This window comes from Bombyx mandarina, chromosome 22 (genome assembly GCF_030267445.1).
Source record: "Bombyx mandarina strain Sakado chromosome 22, ASM3026744v2".
Classification (NCBI taxonomy): domain Eukaryota; kingdom Metazoa; phylum Arthropoda; class Insecta; order Lepidoptera; family Bombycidae; genus Bombyx; species Bombyx mandarina.
In genome coordinates, this window is record NC_143228.1 from 2,796,059 (window position 1) to 2,817,006 (window position 20,948).

The window sequence follows — 20,948 nt, forward strand, 5'->3', positions numbered from 1 at the left end:
AGGATAGGCAAATGGACGAATACTTAAGTCGGTTCTCAGCATCAACCTGAGAGAACTCTAATTGACTGCCTATAACTTACCTACGTTTGTTGTTAGAATAAACAGATTAAGTAAAGTCATGTTCAATCCGCGTGTACACTGACACCGGAGCGACGTGGTGCGTTAAGCCGATATCAAGGATCATCGTGTAACACAATCTTTATATCCGTATGGCTGTCCCATTACAAGCTCCTGATAAATATTTATTATTTTATCAATGACAAAATTAATAGGTGGTCCATATCTATCCGATAGTAATTTATCAGACTCGAGTGCTGTTTGTGAATCCTGATCGATCCGACTATTATTCAGAATATCCTCGTCTCTTCGTACAGCTATTTCCCCAAGACCGATTGGGTCTTAAGTTTAGTTCTTATTTATTGCTCAAATGGGTGGACGAGCTCACGGCCTACTTGTAATTAAGTTATTACTGGAACCCATAGACATGAACAACGTAAACAAGGTGGGTAGCTTGAGAAATGAATTAAAGTCGCAGTTTTTACAGTACGACGACTCGCCCTTCAAACCGAAACGCATTGCTGCTTCACGACAGAAATGGGCAGGATGGTGGTACCTAGTACCGAGCGGGCTCACTATGCCCTCATCACCAGTTAATAGTAAAGGGTGATTTTTTAGCTATTTTCTTTTTGGCAACACTGATTTTGAAAGCTAACGCATGTTTCGTGTTTTGTGTTATTGTCAAACATCTTCAGTTTGATATATAATTTAACCATGAATCGTCTTACAAACGAACAACGCTTACAATTCATTAAATTTTATTACCAAATGTGTGCTCTGTTAAGAAAGTTCATCTCGCGTGGTTCTTCCATTTTATGGTCAGTTTAAGCGACCCACTGAAGCGGCTATTCGGGCTATTGTGACTAAATTTCGCATCAAATTTACATGTTGGACAATGTCCAACAGTGTAAATTTAATTTAATAAACCACCATCACGCTTACATACAGTGCGAACTGAAGAAAATACCGCAGCTGTATCGGCTAGTGTTAGCGATGACCATCAATTATCGATTCGACGACGTTCGCAGCAATTGGGCCTCTGTTACTCAACAACGTGGAAAATTTTGTGAAAGGATTTAGGTGTGAAGCTTTTCAAAATACAGCTGGTGCAAGAATTGAAGCCGAAAGACCTACCACAACGCAGAATTTTTGGTGAATGGGCTCTTGAAAAGTTGACGGAAGATCCACTTTTTTATTTCACGTTTGGAACCGGTCAATTGGTCGCCTAGATCATGCGATTTAACGCCTTTAGACTATTTTTTGTGGGGCTATGTTAAGGCTCATGTCTATGCTGACAAGCTCGCTTCGATCAACGCATGGGAAGACAACATTGAAGCATTTATTCGTGAGATACCAGCCGAAATGTTGGAAAGAGTATGCCAAAATTGGACTAAGCGGATGGACCGTTTGAGGCGCAGCCGTGGTCAACATTTTCATGAAATAATATTCAAACATTAAATTATACGGACCGTACTATCGATTCAAATAAGGATTTCATGATTTTTTCTAAATTTTTTTTTTTTTAAATCATTTCCTATAGCTATTAAAAAATCACCCTTTAGAAGTGTTTCATCTTATTTTCGTATTTAAGTGTCTGTCAAATTCTTACGCTCAGAATTCTTGAGGTGGATGGCGACTTGTGTTGCAGTATCAATAGGCTCTTTTTAAAACCAGGTGAACCATAATATTTGCATTAATTTTCCCAAAACGCCACAAAATACCCTTAAATCCCCGTGTCAAAAGTTCCGTTATCAAACGTTTAGGTTTTCGTGTTTTATACAACCCCAGTTCATTTTTCGAAAGAAAACCGAGGCTAATACGAATATTCGTAAAGTAGAAACGTTTAAAGGAAAAAAACACTGTAAAATGTAGATGTAATCGCGTCCTTGTATGTACTGCGCAGTTCTCGATACGTAAATATTCAATGGCTAGGCAAAAGCACTAATAGCTGCTAATTACGTTATTGCACAATAATGAATTTGTCACGTTTTCTACTACTACTCACTAATAAAATAAAATAAACTTTAGAGGTAAATTGGGTTATTGTCAAACTTCAATGGCGACAGGTAACTAATTATAAACGTCATGATAATCGCAATGATATCGTTGCCGCCGCTGACTACTCCCCGAATCCTGATCGCGCAGGAGCCAGTCACCGTCGACGCCCTAAACACGTCCTTACGAATCCATCAGATCCAATAACCTTTGCATTAGACGCCTTCAGCTCTAACACTAGGAGCAGGCTTAGGGACCTAGGTAACCGTACTCGTCGAACTCGACAAAGAGTTCGCCGTGCAACCTAACCCATGAATCAGCTCGCTGAGTTTCTCGCCGGATCTTCTTAGCGGGTCGCGATTCCGATCCGGTAGTAGATTCATTCGCGAAGCAGCTACTCTTGAGCTGTTAGATCTCCTTCGGAGGCGCTCGGGTAGCTGTTAGCAAATCTCACCCCTCCTGGCTGAGCCTTTGCTCGCCCACCTGTCCTGGTGAAACTGGAAAGGCCTCCGGGCCACCAGTAATCCTTCAATCATTAAAAAAAAAAACTAATTATAAAATCGATGAGATTAAACCGTAAAAATAGTTTACTTATATCTATGGCTCACGAAAACCGAAGACAATACTAACTGCTTGTGTTAATTGAAATCTATTAATGTAATTTGGTCCGATCGCCACCAAATTAAAATATTGTGTAGCGGGTAGCTATCGCTAAACCCAAGTCATTTGACAGATGTCTGAATCCCGCTTATAAAATTTTCAAGATTTTTACATGTATTTATATTATTTTTATTTATGATTTATACAAGATTTACATGTATAAATACAAGTTCCGAACAATAACGTTGACAGACCCGATCCACTAACGATATTTTTAGGTACCTCAAGCACCGATCATCGTTCTCGTCGAACCCGTCGATTGCGACGTAGGGCTCGAGTAAATTAACCCTCAGACACAGCCCACTGAGTTTCTCGCCGGATCTTCTCAGTGGGTCGCGTTCCGATCCGGTGGTAGGGTTCTGCGAAGCACGGCTCTTGATAACAACACTCCCGGTTTGAGCCCCGTGAGCTCACCTACACATTAGGGCAAAGTTGAAATAGCCTCTCAAAGCTATCAGCATAAGTAGGAAAATATAAATAAAAAATAACGTTTCGACCGTCGACCTAGCGAGCAGGCGAAATAGCTCCAAAAACAGTCACCCGTTAAGCCAACCTGAAGATTTCTCGAAAATTTCATCGAAATCGATTCGATCGTTTCGGAGTTCTATAGGGAACCCACATACATACATGCATGCATACATAGACTATATTTAATACGTATATACTACACGCCCTTGATTTTGCTATGGGTTATTCCTGGAACACTATATTGAAGTAACTCTGAGTTTGTAGAGAATACTCAACAGTGGCCAGCGGGTCTTGGCTGTGCCCCTGGCATTGTGGATATTATTTGATTCTTTATTTAATTATTCTATTTAGTTTCAAGCACAATTTAGAAGATGATAATAAGAAAAATCATACATTGCTTTGAGAAAATATACGTTTTTCTTTCTATAGGCATTTAGGTATATTTGATTTTGAATTAGGACGTGTGAATCTAATCATAGTATACACTCCACAAATATACATGACAAACTTTAAATTAGTAAATAATGTCGTCACGGTATTCACTATTTATTTCTTGCACAGTTGGATGAACGCGCACAAGGCCCCCGAGTGTTAAACGTTTTCCGAAGTCCATAGACAGCACAACGTAAATATGGCCACTCACTTTGAGACGTGACGTAAGCTAGTTTGAATCATATCTTTGCCTTTCCCAGTAGACGAGGATACGGCTTATCTTTTATCTTTTTACTGGTGGCAGGACCTCTTGTGAGTACGCGCGGGTGGGTACCACCGCCCTGCCTGTTTCTGCCGTGAAGCAGTAATGCGTTTCGGTTTAAAGGGTGGGGCAGCCGTTGTAACTATACTTGAGACCTTAGAACTTATATCTCAAGGTGGTTGGCGCATTTACAGGTTGTGGTGTCTATGGGCTCCAGTAACCACTTAACACCAGGTGGGCTGTGAGCTCGTCCATCCATATAAGCAATAAAAAAAATATAATAATCTAAAAGCGAGTATCCACCGTCGGTCATGGAAATCGAAACCAGGTGCACAACCAAGTCTATATTCTAGAACTCACAATTGTACGATGCACTTATTGCGTTCACAGCTGAAGTAGGTATTCTTAAATTTGTTTTCTTCCTAAATTTTTATCAATACCTCATAGTTGTTAATGATACATATTCATGATATTTTGATGGCACGACGCGAGAACGTGGTGTTCGCGTGTAATTTTATTTTTGTTATCATTGTGTTTTTGTGTATAGAAAAAGTTTTGTTAAAAAGTAAACGACAAAAACATAAATTATACGTGTATATGTATATGTCGGCGCAAATATGACTATTTACCTACTGATCATCAACTAATTACTCTGTGATAAGAAATTGATGTTAAACACTTCCATTTATTGTAATTTCAATACTTTAAAACGTGTTTGAAAAACGTGTAAACCCGCTCACGTGTTTGAAAAACGTGTAAACACGCTCACGTGTTTAAAACGTGTCAACACGCTCACGGGTACGAAGCCCCATAAATACGGCCGTGCTGTCTAGCACTGATTGATTCGTGTCCGAGCCGTTGTACTGTACGGATATCTCTGTAACGTTGTTATGCTTCTCGTGCAATATACGAAGTTTTCGTGAAGTTCTCGTGAAGTTTTGTTTCGGAAACCCAAACATGAGTCATTCGTCAACAAATTAATGACCGTGACGTCGCAAGGCTGACGTCACACTTTTTACAAACATTACGGACGTCCCTACTCCGTCATATATAAAATAACCAAGTCTGCTTGATATTTTTTCGTAGTCTCTATGGCTCTTTTTGCAAACGGTATCAGAATCACACGCTATTATTTTGATGTTCACATTTTGATCGAATTAATTAATCTAATTATAATGTTTTTTCCTACGTTTTCGGTGGTAGCCTAAGTAGCTATTTTTTTTTATTGCTTAGATGGGTGGGCGTGCTCACAGCCCACCTGGTATTAAGTGGTTACTGGAGCCCATAGACATTTACTACGTAAATACGCCACCCACCTTGAGATATAAGTTCTAAGGTCTCAGTATAGTTACAACGGCTGCCCCACCCTTCAAACCGAAACGCATTACTGCTACACGGCAGAAATAGGCGGGGCTGTGGTACCTGCCCGTGCGGTCTCTACTACCAGCTATTTATTTGGACGACTTTTTTGCCTACCTAATTACCACTAGCCTCTGGGGCTATTCTTGTTTCAATAAATGTTTACGAGAAGCTCACGGAGCTCAGCCTGAGTCACTTCTTAAGTAGATGCTTTTCAAGTTCGTGAATCTATGTTTAATATCGACGTCACCTTTCTCTGTCTAGTGTTTAGGTCAAATGCACTGGTTAATTCACAAAAGTAAAACATATTAATTATCACGTTTTGCCTATAATAAATATCGTTAAATGAGAACAAACTTTTTTGTTTTACAATAAACAAATCGAAGTGATATTTGCTACCAAAAACATATTTAACTTATCAATGTGGATACGTAAGCACGAGCAAGTTCCGAATAAATAATTCCGTGACAATTTCATCAGACAATGCGTCAATTATTAAAATAACAAACAACCTCAAAATTAACATCGAAATGCTAAACTTGCAATTATTGATATTTCGTAATATGCATATGTACATGTTGCGTCATGTAATTTCATTTCTTATTTGGTTCGATTACTTAAGTGAGAGGATCTTAAAAGGAAACTAAATCGATAATATGAACATTCACTTTACGTATATAAGCTCTGAAAACGGTTAACATCAGATGGACCGTGAACTCATTTGCCCTTTCTAGCTTAGTTGAAAGTACTACTTATTACTTGAAGGTATCAAACGAGATGCTTAATCAAATCATTGCAAATTCTACACGCCATCAAAGCCTGTACGTACGTGCTTATAAACACCAATTTTTATAATCAGCTAGCTGACCCGGCTGACTTCATAGTGCCTCAATCGATAAATAAAAGACCTAAACTATATTTGATTCCGAGAATTTTCATATTTATCTACCTTTTAAACTTTCTCTGGACTTCGACAAATAATTGAAAACCTTAATTAGCCAAATCATTCGGGCTGTTCTCGAGTTTTAGCGAGACTAACAAACAGCAATTCATTTTTATATATATAGACTAGTAAATAATACCAATATTATTTAACAGCATATACACCATTTACTCCGGAACCAGAACTGATACAATGTGGCTAGTGGTACAATTCATTTCTATAACGTTCAAGGATCAATCAATTACCTCAGTTAAGAACCGTAGTGTGTATTCGAAAAACCAATACAATCTTGAACTGCTTTCAAAATAACTATGTACTCTGAGACTGTTTTAAGACGATTATGAAGTAGAATAGGGACAAACGAAACAAAAAGCTACTTTGTTATAAATGGATACAAAATGTCAAATAAATGAACACAGAACTTCACACTATAAAACGTATGAATTCGAGAACATATTTCAAATGAATTATATAAAATTTTCGCCCCAGGAAGAATGTTACTGATGTATAAGTAGGTAATTATTGTAGTCTGAATTAAATAATGGAATATCGGTTTTTACAATAAATAATATTATAATTTAAAAATATGTTGGCATGTGTAGAAAATAAATATGTATTCAATTATAATTTAGTTTATACAGAATAGTAGACATCGGCAATGCTAAAAAAACCAAGCCGCTGCCTACTGCTGAAGACTCTTGAAGTCTTGCTCGAAATTATTAACAATTTCCTTTTTTCACTTCAATAAATAAAACACAAATCGGTTAACGTTCTGATAGGGCAGTAAAGTAGTATTAATTTAATAGGTATTGCAAACAAGACTAAAGTCTATTAGACTTGATAAGACAAGGGATTTGTCTAACAAAGAATTCCGATGGAATACTAAATACGATCGAAAATAATTTAGACAAGAATAATATTACAGTACCAACGACACGACCCTAATTGAGCGTATAGACGTATAGACTAAAATAATTCAAGCAGTATGCTCTACTACAAATATATTGAACAGCCTTGACATCGTTTGAGGTCATTTCATCGCACGGAACGAATCCGATACATAAAACATACTAGCTACAGATTGCCGCTATAAAATCAACCATAGATTTACACTCGATTTAGACTTATAGAGTGTTGAAAGAGACGAGTTCAACTAGTAAATTTTCAAAATTCTGCATTCTTTAGATATTATTCTCGAATATTCAAATTTATTATTCTATTAAACAAGAATTGCGTTATAAACTTAAAAGACTAAGCCAGAAGCATTCCGCGCATATCAGTCTATTAACGGTCGCCAATTTTAGGAATTTATGAAATTATTATTATTCAAATTCGTAATTCCATGGTACCGTTTTTCTTTCTTTACTTAAGCGCACCGGATGTATCCAACCAAAAAAGATTCAACATTATTAACCATAGAGTATTCTTAAATCTTTGCAAATGAGGTCTGTCCCACAAATAGGCCTATTTTCAGGTTTTCTCTTATATCATAACATAGCCTTTGTTTCATCATAGCCTGTTATTGCCACTTTCCAAGGGCGAGAAAATTAGTTACACACCGTTACGGCCTATAAGCTCGGGTGCATGTCGATGGACGTACATACACATGCACTCCATTTGAGAATGTTCTAACACAATTTGTTGCATATTTAGAAGAAGGATCTACCATTTCTCCCTACATTCATGAATTAATATTCCTCACAGACCATAAAGTTAATTACCAACTTGAATGTTAGACAGATTTTGTAATTTATTGTTTAAACTTTAAATGGGTGGGCGAGCTCGCGGCCCACCTGGTGTTAAGTTGTTACCGGAGCCCATAGACACAACAACGTAAATTCCGCCACCCACCTCGAGACAGGAGTGCTAAAATCTTAATTTTTACAGTACAACGGCTGCCCTACCCATCAAACCGAAACGCATAACTGCTTCACGGCAGAAATAGGCAGGATGGTGGTACATACCCGTGCGGACTCACAAGACGACCTACCACTAGATTTCGCAAGGCAGAATCACAGATTACTTTCCATCGCAATATTTAATCAAATAATTGATTGTCAACGCAAAATTCATTGCTGTTGTTTACGGCGAATCTACGTTTCTAACTCTCGTAAAGCTGACGACCTAATTGGCATTTCCACAAAATTGCTTCTTACCATGCAAGACTTGACGTAATATACTAAATCACAAAACAACACAGTCAAAATATCATTTAACATATTTAGTATTTTATTTTTCTATAGCCATTCAATAAGCTCGCCGATTTGAGCATCCAAAAAGCATGGTCAATTGTCGCAATAGTCTAGTACTATATATAGCGTGCAACAGCTTTAATTAGGGTCTGCTAAGATTTTATTGAACAAAAAATTATTGTTTCAAACTCATGAGTCGCTTCTGAAACAAGTTATCTAAATGTTTAAGTAGATAAATCCATAGTTATATTTCGTGTACCAGTCCAAAGGCCAAACAAATATCAGACGCATCAAACTGCGCAGTATTTGCGTCTGGAGCTCCCCCGTTTCAAAGGTGCAATTATCTACTTGTCGGCAATCGTTTAGATCATTGAGTCACGGATGAATCGAGTACCATTCATTATAAAGAAGAAAAAATCTATATAATATAATATCTATATAATTGCGAGAAACCGGTGTAACCAGGTGATACGAAATGCTAAACGCCGCTACTTTCTACATAATATATCGTCTTCTTCAGTTGCTAATATCTGGAAGTTCCTCGGAACTCTAGGTATTGGCAAACAACGTCAATACAGCTTTCAGTCGGCAATTGGACTGGATGATATCAATGTGCACTTTACTACAAGTATCCCGTTGGATCACCAGTCTACGCGCCGTACTGTGGAGTTTCTGGAAGGACTATCCCCTCCAAATATCGACCCCTTTAAATTTTCCACGGTATCTATGGGTGAGATCAAAAAGATAATCCTCTCTATAAGATCCAATGCTGTAGGTCACGACGGAGTGAGCCGCCAGATGATAGTGCTGATTCTCGATTGTCTTCTTCCATCGTTACAACATTTAATCAATTCATCTTTGTCCTCTGGTACTTTTCCTGTACAGTGGCGCAAAGCATTTGTGATTCCCTTACCCAAAGTCTCTAATCCGACTCTTCCTACTCATTTCCGTCCCATATCGATTCTCCCTTTTCTGTCCAAGGTGTTGGAGGCCTGTGTACATAGCCAACTGTCCCAGTTTGTTCATAAGTATGGTTTAATAAACTCTCTACAGTCTGGCTTCAGACCAGGCCACAGCACCATCTCCGCTCTCCTCAAAGTGACAGGCGATGTTAGGGCTGGAATGGAGGATACTAAAGTCACATTGTTGGCTTTGGTCGACTTCTCTAATGCCTTTAATACCGTCAGTCACGAAATCCTTTTATCTATCCTGTCCTATCTTATGATTTCGCCTGAGGTGCTGAAATGGTTTACATCATATCTTCGAGGGCGCCAGCAATCGGTCCGCATTGATGAGTCTTCGTCTTCATGGCGTGATCTAGATACTGGTGTCCCTCAAGGCGGAATTCTCTCCCCTTTGCTTTTCTCTCTATTTATCAATCTCATAACTCAGTCCCTTCAGTGTTCGTATCACCTGTACGCTGACGACCTACAGCTGTACTCGCAGGCTACTGTGGACTGTGTGTCTGAAGCGGTTCGCAGAGTGAATGGGGATCTAGAGGCTATATGCGATTGGTCTGGTAGATTTGGTTTGACGGTCAATCCAACCAAATGTCAGGCGATTATTATTGGTAGTCCCCGTTTGTTGGGACGATTAGATTTTAGCTCACTCCCACCCGTAACTTATAATGGAGCAATTATACCTTTGAGCCCATCAGTCAAAAACCTTGGACTGTATATGGATTCTAGACTTGATTGGGCGGTACAGGTGTTGAATGTTAGTCGGAAGGTTACTGGATCTCTGCGTGCCCTTTATCGCTTCAAGAACTTTCTCCCTTTCAAGATAAAGTTGATGCTTGTTCAAGCTTTAATCCTGCCCATAATTGACTATGGCGATGTATGCTATCTTGACCTGAATGCAGACCTTTTGAACAAACTCGACCGCCTTCTCAACAACTGCATTCGTTTCATTTTTAATCTTCGCAAGTATGACCACGTGTCTACTTACCGCTCCGAAATAAATTTTCTTCCTATACGCGAGCGCCGCAATCTACATGCTCTTACTGCGCTTCATTCTATACTAACATGCCCAACTCCTCCCTCCTATCTGACTCAGTACTTTAAATATTTACATTCTTCGCACGATAAGGACTTGCGTTCCTCTAATAATTTACTCCTTCACTGTCCCACGCACAACTCTAGTTTAGTCCGTTCGTCTTTCGTAGTTCAATCTGTTCAACTTTGGAATTCACTTCCTCTTAATGTTAGGATGATCACTGATCGCCTAACTTTCAAAATAAAGGTACGCCAACTTTTTCTGGAGAAACTTAAAAACTTAACAATTTGACTTGCAATGTGTGTTCTGTGCAATATACTATTTTCTTGTACTGTATGTATATGTATATGTGGTTCTATTTCTTTGTTATATTTTTAAGTTGTGTTTAAGTGTGTATATGAATATGTATGTGAATATGTGAGTATATGATAGAGATTATATATAGATATATGTGTAAATTTTATATTATTATCATGATATAAAATTGTGTACGTTGTTTGTGTGATTATATATATATATATATATATATACCGTGTATGTGTTTATATATTGTATAATGTAGTTTGGTTGTTTCACATTAAGTTATGCACCTACCACAAGATTCTCTACACCACCCTTGGTTGACTGGTAGAGAATGCCTCAGGCATTAAGTCCGCCATTGTACTTATGTGCATTAAGTTGAATAAATAATAAATAAAATAATATAAATGAATTGCTGTTCGTCAGTCTCGCTAAAACTCGAGAGCGGCTGGACCGATTTGGCTAATTTTGGTCTTGAATTATTTGTGGAAGTCCAGAGAAGGTAGATAAATATAAAAATTCTCGGAATTAAATAAATAAAAAAAAAACAATTTTGTTTTTCCTTTGATGTGTCCCCCGTCGGACGGATTCCTTTTATTTGTTTTAAGTTTATTTTATACAAAAGTTTAGGTCTTTTATTTATCGATTGAGGCACTAACGAGTCAGCCGGGTCAGCTAGTATAGAATAAAAACATCATTATTCGAGTAAATCTTTTAGAAAGTTGTTGTTTTTGTGTTTCGATGAAATTCAATTTACAAAGTTGAACGGTAGTTGATATTCCGCTCCATCTTTTTTTTTAAATGAATTCTAGAGCTCTTCGTGAATACACTTTTGAACAAAAAAGAGAAATTTGTCAAAAGAAACCTTGATATTTGAAAAATAAAAAAATGTATTGTTTTTCAGTAGCTAACCCCGACCCTTTGGAACAGTACCAAAAGCGAGGTTGCGTGAATCATTTTTACCCGAACTTGGCAACACGCCAGACAAGAGACAATTTTTTGACATAAATCATAAAACGTGAACGATTAGATACAATTTCGAATTAGTATCAAATTTCGTTTTTAGGACTAAGTAAACGGTTTCATGAAATCATGATGCTGAACTAAACTAAAGCTAAACTAAAACTTTCCTATTGCATAAAATTTCAACCAACATTTAAATCGACTGCGATTTCTTTTTCCTCGACTTGATATAAAAACAACGAGGAAATAACACCATTTCTCTTATCTGTTCTCTCTTAATATACTTTTGTTTTAACATAAATTAACTTAAATTATTGGTAAATAAAAAAAAATGTCGGTCATTAAGCCTTCAAGAGACATTATTTTCTATGATATAAAATAAATTTTACAGGATGTTTTAGATCATAATCATCATGAGCATGTTATTATGATGGAGTGTGAATACTGATAAGTGAATTCTTTCCCCATACATAACAAAGTACAGTATCTAATACAATGAATTCCAGCAATTCGCTGTTTGTACAGTACAATGGATAATGGTTTTGTTTACAACACACATTTCCGATGTGAGACGTTGAACTTGACTGAATGCCATGAATCGATTTTAGCCCAAGGAATGACTGATGACAAGAAAAAAAATCAACAGCTTTTACATTAATTCCCACTAGAGTAGGTGTATTTTGTATTTATTTTCCTGGTGCAGAAGTTTTTGTAAAGAAAGATGCAGGGACATAATTAAAACTACTATTTCATTGTAAAAAATTATAAGTATTTTTTATAGAAAAATACGACGGTAATTAATACAATATTCAAATCTCACCGAATAACCCCTTAGTCGTTCGAAAAGTGTTTTCGAAGCGTCAAGAATCTATAAAATATTAATAGGTGAAGCAAAAACTTTATACCCTTTTTTATGAAAATTGCGCGGACGGAGGAGTATGAAATTTCCCACAATTATAGTTTATATAGAGAAGGAGTGCAGAATGCTAATATATATCTTTTTAAATTATGCATATTTTTTTTTTAAATCAATTAAAAAACATTACAATCACTACCATATATTTGACACAGGCATATAGTCTTTTGTTTATTGTTAAAGTCTATGGTCTAATTGAGAATAGATTAATATTGTTTGTCTATAGTGTAGCCTTGGCGAAATCTGTGATTATAGAGGTTTATTACATAGTATTTGACAATAGAACCATTATAATGTTCAAGCTTATAATTTCAATTAATTATAGTCGATTTTCGACTACTGGAGAACCACTAGTAATATAATAATATAATAATACACATTATTGTAATGACAGTACAACATGCTAATTTTAACTGTAACGTTGTATGTATGTAACCTCTATATGATTTATGACATAAATCTTAAAAGAGGTTAATATGTTATACAGGTGACATAAATGTTAATTTGAATATTGAAACATTAGAAGACGGGATTATTAGAAATATTAAAAACATTTTTGAATATTAAAATATAAAAAACATAAAAACTGGTGAAGCAATAGCTTTAAATGTTGTTTCTCTTTATAGAACAACTCAGTTTGTGCTACAGTTTTACTAGGCTAATCTTCGAGATGATCGAAGAGGCTAATATAAAATAATACATTATATGTATTAAATGTTACTGTTACTTATATGTATTACATGTGTAATTTTTATTATATGTAATTATATCGAAAAGAAATTCAAGGACATACCTTAGTTGAGCGCAGTAGAATTGATGAGGGATAGCGGTCAGTACACCGGCGCCATCACCGGTATCATTGTCGCACGCGCAGGCACCGCGGTGCTCCATACGTTTAGCCAGGACTTCAGCATCTCGGACAATCTATTTAAAAAATGTCATTTAATATAGAGCAAACTTCGCTAAATAGCTGCCTTAAAATTTGTTCCACAGTAACATATTATATCTCAATTATTTTCAATTATTCTAAAGGCTCTCCCAACCTGTGGGTCTAGGTTGGTAGGAAGGTCTTTCACAATGTTTTGTACAATTTGTTTCACTCTGATAAATTGTTTGACCCTATCATCTCCTATTTAAAATCAATAACCGAATCCATCATTAGAGCAAAATCCACCCCTTTTCTGGGTCGGTTTGTTAACAGTAGGCAAAGACGGCGGTAAAACCATAAGAAGTCTTCAATAGATTTCACATTACGTCGCGAAATTATATAAAATAAAATTATAAAGACATTATAAATTCCCCGCTCTTTAAACAGATTTTACGCTTTTTGATACATGATTGGCTACCCGACAGCTTCATTTATAAACTTGACTCATTTGAGATGTGATCTTTACATAAGCTAATTCAGTCGCGTGCAGTAAATGAAAATCAAAGCTTGTTACAATGTATGGGAGGACGTGGTACAATGTAAATAGATTTTTCTGGAATGTTACGTAACGCTCGATTCGTATATTGTTGTATTGTCAGTTTGCACAACTGGTGCTGTAGGCATCACAAAACAAATCTTAATAAATGGTCGTCCTTGTCAAGTCGTGTAACCGTTTTTGTGAACAAGACTTCTGAATAAGCGTACACATCAAGCGTTTCATTTGAAGTACATTTTTGTTTACAATTACTAACAGTCTGTACGGCTATTATCACAAGGCCGGCTATGTGATTTCAACCATCAAGACCTACTACTGCTCATATTACCCGTCTTCCGTCCGTTATAGTAGTATTTAAAATTTATTTTGCAATGTAAGAGCCGCTCAAGATACTATAGTTAGAAAAGAAAAACTATTTCGACCTCAATTTTATAATCGCAAGCCAAACAGGACTTTTGCAATGTTAGATACAGATCGCTCACGAGGTTAAGCACAGACTAGTACAGTATTCATAGTTAAGATCTGTTATTTAATATAACGTGTAGTCAGACAGTGTGAATTTAATTTGGAGACAATTAAATCGCACATCACGTTTTTATTCTATACTGCGTTTTCCTTACCCATTTGCTGGTAGTTTACCACTATCCCGAACAGACGAGAAGACGAAGACTGTAATTATTTTATACATATATAGTAATCGGCACGAATCTTGAGCTCTGACTTTGACATGCACAGAAGTCCATTTTTAGGTCTGTTTGGGGGAATGAGGCAAGAACGGGGGTGGCGCCGTCCATAATTATTACGTGATTGTATCTCCCCGCATCGCGTCACATTCCCGATCCTGCGGACAGAATGGAAAGCAGTCGACGTCGCCCAAAACACGTTATCTCGGATCCTCCCGATCCACTAACGGTGCTTTTAGGTACTTCAAGCACCGGTCACCGTTCTCGTCGAACCCGTCGCTTGCGACGAAGGGCTCGACGAGTAAATTAACTCTCAGACACAGCCCACTGAGTTTCTCGCCGGATCTTCTCAGTGGGTCGCGTTTCCGATCCGGTGGTAGATTCTGCGAAGCACGACTCTTGCTAGGGTTCGTGTTAGCAACATCGTCAGGTTTGAGCCCCGTGAGCTCACCTACTAAAGTTAGGGTTACGCTGACATAGCCTCTCAAGGCTCTCAGCTTAGGTAGGAAAAAAAAAAAAAAAAAAAAAAAAAAAAAAAAAAAAAAAAAAAAAAAAAACATCGCGTCACATGCCGTCAGTTGTGAGAGTCGAAAGTGCAAGACTCGTGCCGATTACTATGCAATTTTGGATGTACTTACTTTATGACTGCGTTTCCCGTCGATAGCAACAACAAAACCAACACCGCAGGCTTCGTGCTCGTTCTGGGGGTCGTACAAGCCTTGCTTGGGCGGCCCTTCCCACTCCATACCTAATAGAAAAAGAAAATAACACGTTAAATCACACAATCACACATCAATCACAAAACCACAATTTACTAATTTAATTTGTCTCAAGTATGCATATTCAAACAGCCGAAGATAGGCAGGAATGGCGCAGGATAATCCAGGAGAAAATTTTTCTAGGAGGCCACGACCCTTAGCATTAGGATTATCGAGACAAGGCATTCTCTCCTTCATATTCACCATAAAAGAATCCAAGATTTTAGATAAGCGCTAATTATCTTCGCTATTAAAGTTTGGGTTTATTTTATTTATTTATCTCAATGGCCCCATACCATCAATTAATCAATCGTGAAAGTAGATTTGTGAAAACCGAACAAAATACTGAATAAAGGTTTTTCATTCAACGACCCCAAAGTAGAGAGCTCTTCTGCATTACAGGTAGAAACGTAAGGGACGAGAATCCAGAATACCCCTTTCCCGACCGGTATTTGTATACTTATACTGTCATTTAACTCAGGTGGATATTAAAATATTCTTGTTTTTTAAATATTAGGGGTTAAAGTATGAAATTGCCGATTTGTTGAAACATTTTTTATTTTTTTTTCATTTAAGTAACATATTTAATCAAAATATCTACTATTATTATCTATAGATACATTACTGCCATCTGCTTTGCCTTGCTGCAAGGTCATTTGCGATAGAACTCTGGTGATCTAGATTCTACAAACTGTGTGAAAGCATTTTGTACTGCCTCCTGGGAAGAAAACTTTTTATCACGTAGAAAATTGTTCAAATCACAAAAGGTTGGAGTAAGGGCTGGCGAATACGGAGGGTGACGAATGGTTTCTAATTGCAGTTCCTGTAGAGTTAAAATAGTTTCTCGTGCTATATAAAGTCTCGCGTTATCATGGAACAATAATGGTGAAGGTCGATTCATGAGTCGGAGCTGTTTCACTGCAAGTTTTGCTATCATCATTCGGAGTTCGGCACAGTAGACATCTGCCGTTATTGCTTGACCAGATCGGAGAAAGCTATAGTGAATAACACCATGCTGAGACCACTAAACAATTACCATTACCTTTTTATTTGTAAGGTTTGCTTTAGGACACTGTTGCGGCGTTTGGCCTGGGGTCAGCCACTGCATTTTTCGCTTACGGTTATCGTAAAAAATCCACTTTTCATCACATGTCACAATTCGATCCAATATTCCTTCATTTCTGTATCGATTTAACAAGGCAACACAAGTTTCAACACGCGTTTCTTTCTGCAGAGCAGTCAAATCATGAGGCACCCATTTTTCTTATTTTCTTATTTTATTGATTTGACGCAAATGAGTCAATATTGTTGATAAGGTAACGTTAAACCATTACCGCAAATTTCTGGGTAGTTTGGCTCAGATGGGCTTCCACCATCTCTTTCAATTCATTGTTATTCATGTGTGCATGGTCTTCCACGTGGTTCGTTCTTCAAATCAAAATTTCCATCACGAAAGCGTTTAAACCAAAATCGCACGGTGCATTAATTAGCAGTCCCATCCTAAGGTAACGTTGATATTGCGAGCTGTTTCTGCAGCGTTAGTTTCTTGTCTAACCATCTTACTTGTCTAAATAAGCTGAATAAAAAAAACAACAAAGTCGATAATCGAATGTTGCACATTTTTTAAAAGAAGAACCTCATAGGTACCATATGAAAAAAGTTTCACTCGAAAATCTCAAACCATGAAGGTTCTATGTCAATTCGAAGTACCTATTACAATAAAACGGCAATTTCATACTTTAACCCTATTACTACCGTAAAAATTAAATTTTGGAAACGTTTGACAGAATAAAGTTGTATCAACATAAATAATGGATTATAGAGATGTTATTTTGTTTTGCTGTTCTCGCAGTGCATGATTTATTCGGCGTAGCTATTTAATAAAACTAAGACTAGTTCAATGACACCCAGCATTAATATACCAAATATTCTAGTTGTAAACTTGTCAAACTTGTATGTACTTATAACAAAAGCGTATGACAAATAATGACTCGACTATTAAACTGTGAGATGTAAGATACTTTGATCTTAACTAATTTTGGATGTTAACACTTGTTTTAGAATGTGAATATACATTATTGATTTTTTTAATTAATATACTAGATGGAATTCTGCAAAAAGTGGCCCAAAGGATATAATGCCTGGTGTGCTTGTGTCAAGCAATGTATGAATGAACACAGGGACTTCCACAATGACAGAAAAATAATCATGTGATAAAGCAACATTTTGAAGAATGCATAATTACTTAATGGTAACAGGATGTCCTGTAAACCCACACAGGTAGGTGGCTCCATCTTGCCTATTTCTGTCTCTAAGCAGTCCTACATCCCACTTTGAAGGGTGGGACTGCCACTAGACAATTGACAATTTCTCTTTCTCTATTTTGAAAAAGCGACCCAATACAATAACACTCTTATTGTGGCCACTGTTAACTACATATCTGAGGCGTCGCGCGACGGTTGTTCGGAACCGCAGTAAAAAGTTTAGTTGCAAAGCTGTCATTTATATTTTTATAATTTTTAAATTTTGTTTCTAAAGTCAGTAAGAATAAACTGTCAGCCATGAAAGTCGCATTATAATTTTATTTTATTTTATTGTAAAAATCTTCCTCCTAACAAATCCAAAGAAAGTATAAATATCTAAATAAGAAACCGTCCGCTACATGGTCCATCGAGCCGAGATACCCAGGAAATAAGGGAAGTGATCAAAGTTTGATATTCAGGACAAATTAGTGATGTGTAACCCATTACTCTGTTTTTTGTTTAGATTATTTATATTTATCATATTACAAGCTGGGTTAACTATGTGGTTTGTTTAATGTGTTTTTGTTGGCATTTTTTTGGTAATAGTCTATGTCTCTCACACTTGTAAAATTATTATTTATTTATTAATTATAGGTGCGTACATAATAGTGTGACTGTATAGTTCATTTTAGTTGTCATTATAGTTCATTATTTCAATTGTAACTTCTATCAATGCCAGATTAACTAGCCCGCTTCTGCCCAAATAATTCCGAAATGAGTGAGAAAGAAGAAAAGGAGTTAGTTAAAAAACGAGCTAGTCTAAAAGGCCGATTGACTACATTCAGAAAGTACATCGAGGAATTGAGCGGTACGTTGAATCAGCAACAAGTAAATGAATTGCAATTAAGAATCGGTAAGATCGAATTATTATTTGAACAATATGACGTAGTACAAACTAAAATAGAATGCCTCGCTGACGATTTCAGCTCGCAAAGCACAGAGAGAGAAGATTTCGAATCGATTTATTACAAATCCCTTTCACAGGCTCAGGAGATTCTTTCTCGTAATTCTAAACTGTTACAAACCGATGCGCATAGTTTTGAGAGTTGTTCTCATGTGAGCAATCATCGCCTGGTTAAATTACCTACCATTAATCTACCCAAATTTAATGGTTCATATAACAATTGGCTGGAATTCCATGACACCTTCAGTAGTCTTATACATTCGAACGAGGCGATAGGAGAAATTAATAAATTCCACTACCTCAGGGCCTCGCTAGAAGGCTCTGCTGCTGTACTACTTCAGGAGATTCAGTTCTCTGCCAGCAACTATTCTGTGGCGTGGAAGCTGTTATGTGAGAGGTACGATAATAAGCGCCTATTAATTCAAACACACGTTAATAATTTATTTAATGTAGACGCAATAAAGAGTGAATCTTCGTTTAATTTAAGACGTTTCATAGATCAGCTGAATAAAAGCCTGAGAGCTTTAGAGTCGCTGGGTGAACCGACTGATCATTGGGACACTCTTCTCATCCGAAAGATGAGTCGTAAATTCGAACAGAAGACGCTGCGTGAATGGGAAGAGTGCAAAGGTCGTCTTGATAAAGAAAAGCCCATTTCTTTGTCCATATTTCTCGATTTCATTCGTAACCGGGCCGATCTATTAGAAACGATGGAATTTACTCGCCCTAACCTTCCTCACACACAAGTTCAGCCACCACAGTCGCCTAAAGGTCAGAAAATTAAAACATTAGTTTCTGTCTCCGGAACGCAGCCGTCGTCGAGTGACGGCGCTAGTATTATTTCTGGTTCCGGTACAACATCGTGCCCACACTGTAAGGGTGAGCATTATCTTTATAATTGCGATAAATTTCTGAGCCTTAATAATGAGCAGAGATGGGAATTAATTCCTCAGTTCAAGGTGTGTTACAACTGCTTTCGTAGTGGTCACTATTCGAATCGCTGCAAAAAAGGTGGTTGTACTTTATGTAAGCGTAGGCATAATACGCTTCTGCACACCTATTCTAATAATAAACAGAGAATTAATCAGCCCGCTCCTAAGCGTGACACTACGGCAATCACCTCCGCCGTCCAGCCTGAACCTCCTGGTAACCACGGCCTAACGTTAGCCACGCATTCTGCCGCCGCACCTTCAGAGATTAGTAAAGATGGTATATTTGCGACGGCTCTCGTTAAAGTTGTCGATAGTAATGGTCACGAGCACATCATACGTGCTCTTCTGGATTGTGCGAGTTCGTCTTGCATAATTAGTGAGAAAACGGGTCGCTTATTGAATGCCAAGTATATTGATATAGATAAACCTATTTTCGGCATCGATAAGACTAGAACGAACACTTCAAAAATGTGTTATGTTTCTTTCAGTTCACGCACTGAAAATTATTCCAAATGTCTTCTTTGTTATGTATTGCCGTCCATAACTGACGACGTGCCTTGCCATTCATTTGATGTTTCGCATTTAAATATTCCCGCTAATATTATTTTAGCCGATCCCCAATTTTATAAGGCGTCAGAAATTGACATGATAATTGGATCTAATGTCTTTTGGGATCTGCTCGGGACACGAAAGATCAATCTGGGAGATAACATCTCGATCCTCTGGGAAACTCGACTTGGCTGGTTGGTGGTTTCCGGGGATCTAAGTGATGGTCATGGATATGCTCCCCTAATGTGCAACTTTACAAAACTTGCAGACATTTCTCAAGATCTTGATCTCGGCGTTAATGACACTCAGAACTTGCTGTCGCGGTTCTGGCAGCCGAAGGAAGTCGGCCTTAAGTCATCATACTCCGAGGAGGAACGAAAATGTTTAGAACATTTCGTTAAAAATACGAAACGTCTAGCTGATGGTTGTTTTCGTGTGCGTGTACCCTTAAAACGATCTGCGGACTGCTTAAGTAACAGACAACTCTAGTTACCTTGCCGTAATGTCTTAAGCAGATCGGCCTTAAATGCAGTGACAAGAAGATCTCAGAGATCATCATTCACGACTTCTACGTGAATGATCTCCTCACGGGGTCTGACTCATTTCAGGAGACGTTGGACATTAAGGAAAAGTTGCCGCCGCAGAGCTCGCCTCCGCCAGGATGCCTCTGCGCAAGTGGAAGTCCAACGATCCTCTACTCTGTCTTACCGGTGATCCGTGCGACGATAGTTCGTCCCTCAGTTTAAATATCGGATCCCTTGAGTCGTGTAAGACATTAGGCCTCAATTGGCAGACAGCCACAGATGAGCTTTCTTTCTCTGTCGATTCGTGTGAAGCCTCGCCTTCTACGAAA

General features: G+C 37.5%; 1 protein-coding gene across 2 annotated transcripts in view; it reads right to left on the minus strand.

The window, feature by feature from the left end:
• The window catches only part of Gogat (glutamate synthase), an 80,291-nt gene that overhangs the window by 53,091 nt on the left and 6,252 nt on the right, over positions 1–20,948 (minus strand). For both annotated transcript variants that reach the window (XM_089736704.1, XM_089736705.1), the window contains exons 2-3: positions 15,288–15,397; positions 13,336–13,466 (exon numbers count right to left, since the gene is read on the minus strand). In XM_089736704.1, the coding sequence (XP_089592830.1) occupies positions 13,336–13,466; positions 15,288–15,395 (239 nt within the window). In that variant the 5' untranslated portion in view covers positions 15,396–15,397. The remainder of the gene's footprint in view (positions 1–13,335; positions 13,467–15,287; positions 15,398–20,948) is intronic.